The following is a 2,491-nucleotide window of genomic DNA, read 5'->3' as shown; positions in this document are numbered from 1 at the left end:
AGCGGAATGGGGGGCGGGGGGTCCCAGACATCGAAACCATCATTATGGTGCAGGGTCTGGCCACCCTTGTCCAGAACGTAGGGAAGGTGGGTAAGGCCTCTGCTACCTTTGCCAGGTACTATGCCACCCCCTTCCTCAGATGGGCTTGGGTGTGCTGGACCTCACCATACCCTATAGCTGGGTCCCCCACTATGTCTATCGAGCCCTGAAGGACTTTGCCTACAGGACGGGTCTGCCCAGGGCTGGCCTAACCTCGTGGAGCTACAAAATGATCATGGCTCATTTAAGATCTGGCCAAATTGTAACGCTCCCGAGGGGGGGGCCAGACCTGGACCCGCAAGTCATCTGGGCAAATGTGACACACAAGTGTCTTACCAACAAACAAAAAGACATTGCCTGGATGACAGCCCATAGGTGTCTCCCCACACGAACTTTTATGTACCGCCGGCACTTAGCCCTGACTGAACGCTGCCCCCACGGATGCACTGACTCTGAACACATTCACCATCTGTTCTGGGAGTGCTCCGTGGCCAGGCGGGTCTGGGGCCTTGTTTGTTCCTCCCTAAGCAGGTTCCTGCCGAGGTCCTCCCTGATGGCTGAGGGCGTCCTCTACGGTCCGCCGGGGGGATGCAAGACCACCGTGCTCCAGTGTCAGTGGAGGATCATCAACATCGTGAAGCAGGTCCTGTGGGAGACGAGGAACATCAAGGTCTACCAGAAAACATCCGTAGACCTGGTCACTCTCCGGAGGAGGATCCAAAACCTCCTCCAGGACGGCATTCTGGTGGACATGCACGGCAATAAGAACCTGGCGAGAGAGAAGTGGGGGGTGGACCATTGGAAAGAACTCATCATATAGTCCACCCCCCCAAGGGACACAGAAGGGACACAGAAGCCTCTCGGGACTAGACCTGAGCGGAATGGACTTCCTTCTTTACTATTTCCTTGTCTTTTAATTCACCTTATTTTCTTTATTGTTGAAATAGATTTTGTTAAGATTTGTAAGGTCTTTTAGGAATAGTTGTGTAATCACTCTTTCTTTAAGTTTGTCTTCATTCTTTTGACGTCTTTGTTTCATTAGTTTAAGTTCTTGATTAAATGATTATTTTGTGTTAATTAGTGTGTTTTAAAAAAAGAAAAATAATTTTAAAATGTAAAGAAATGTATAAACCAATAAAACCACATTTAACTGAATGCACCATCCAGCACTCCCCACAGAATCCATTTTATACAATACATTTAATGAAGAATTCATCAACAGTTAAAACAGTAGTTTTTTTAAATAAGTCCTTGGTTTGACCCACAGTATTTACTGGAGTGAAAATGAGCCACAATTCAGACACAAACGCACCACAGTAATTTTACACGTTTCCCTATTTTTTTGGCCTTTTTTTATTAACATTATATTTTGTTCTTTATATGAAAATAGGTCAGTAGAAAGAAACTGAGTTTTAAAAAGCTCTGGCTGTCATGTTGGGAATCTGTTCCTCCGTTGGTCCTTATAGTCCCGTTTTTTATAAAATTACTGTGACGTCTCCGATTGGCCCGCCTGTAACCATGGCAACACCCAATCAGAGAGCATGATTTTTGGCTCAATTCGCCCTCCATTTCCAAAACAAAAAGCAAAGACAGCCCGCAGTCCAACTACGAACTGCAGTTTTGATCCCATAACCACATTATTAAAATTAATTTCTTTAACCCAAAGTCCTGCTTTTCCCATTAAAGTGTTCCTACGTATGTGGCCAATTCTAGTCGACTCTCAGCTAAAAGCAAGTTAAGGTACCAAGCCGTGTCCCCATTCCACCCCGACCCCGCCCAAACCCCAAACTCATGGGCTTGAAATGACACAAGATGGAGCTCAAGGACCGGAAGAGTTTAGAGACGTGTTCCAGAGCGGTTAATGGAGGACGTTGCCATGACGACGACGCAGGATGTGGGAGGCGGCCACAGGTCCCTCTTCCTCTCTCCTGCTGAAGTCCTGCTCCGGGGTCCTTCCTGTGCAGGCTTGTCAGGGCCCCCGGTCAGCGCCACAATGACAGGAAGTCCGTCAGCATCGTCAGTCCTTCCCCCCGCCCTGTTCTCACGGTCGCCATGCCCACAGACTCAGTGCAGCCAATCAGCAGAGAGCTGTGGGGAGGAGAAGGCGGGGCATGTTCCCGTGGCTGGAGCAGCAGTCTGAGTGGAAGCTCCACCCCCCCGTTCTCCCCGTTGGGTGTGTCTCCGGTGATGTCACAATGGCAGGACTGGGTGGTGGGCGTGTCTCAGTCGCTGTCCGAGCCCACGGCCGATGACCCTTTCCTCTTCCTCTTTGGAGCTTTGGGCTTGGAGTCTTCCTCCTCCTGTGATGAAGAGGAGACACATGCTCAGAAACAGGAACAGACAGATCACTTCCACCAGGACAACAGAGCACAGCCAAACATATCAGAGCTGCGAAAAAATGAATTACCACAAAGCAAAAGTTTACTGAACAATCAACTCAAAAAGAAAACCT

General features: G+C 48.8%; 1 protein-coding gene across 1 annotated transcript in view; it reads right to left on the bottom strand.

The window, feature by feature from the left end:
* Positions 1 to 1,220: 1,220 nt before the first annotated feature.
* Positions 1,221 to 2,491, bottom strand: part of LOC133136784 (integrator complex subunit 3-like) — a 25,879-nt gene continuing 24,608 nt past the window's right edge. Inside the window, 1 exon segment of the mRNA XM_061254507.1 lies at positions 1,221 to 2,339. Within this exon segment, the coding sequence (XP_061110491.1) occupies positions 2,262 to 2,339 (78 nt within the window). The 3' untranslated portion in view covers positions 1,221 to 2,261.

Source organism: Conger conger, chromosome 9 (genome assembly GCF_963514075.1).
Source record: "Conger conger chromosome 9, fConCon1.1, whole genome shotgun sequence".
Taxonomy (NCBI): Eukaryota; Metazoa; Chordata; class Actinopteri; order Anguilliformes; family Congridae; genus Conger; species Conger conger.
Note: the sequence above shows the minus strand (reverse complement) of the source record. Positions and strands in the feature narration are given on the sequence as shown.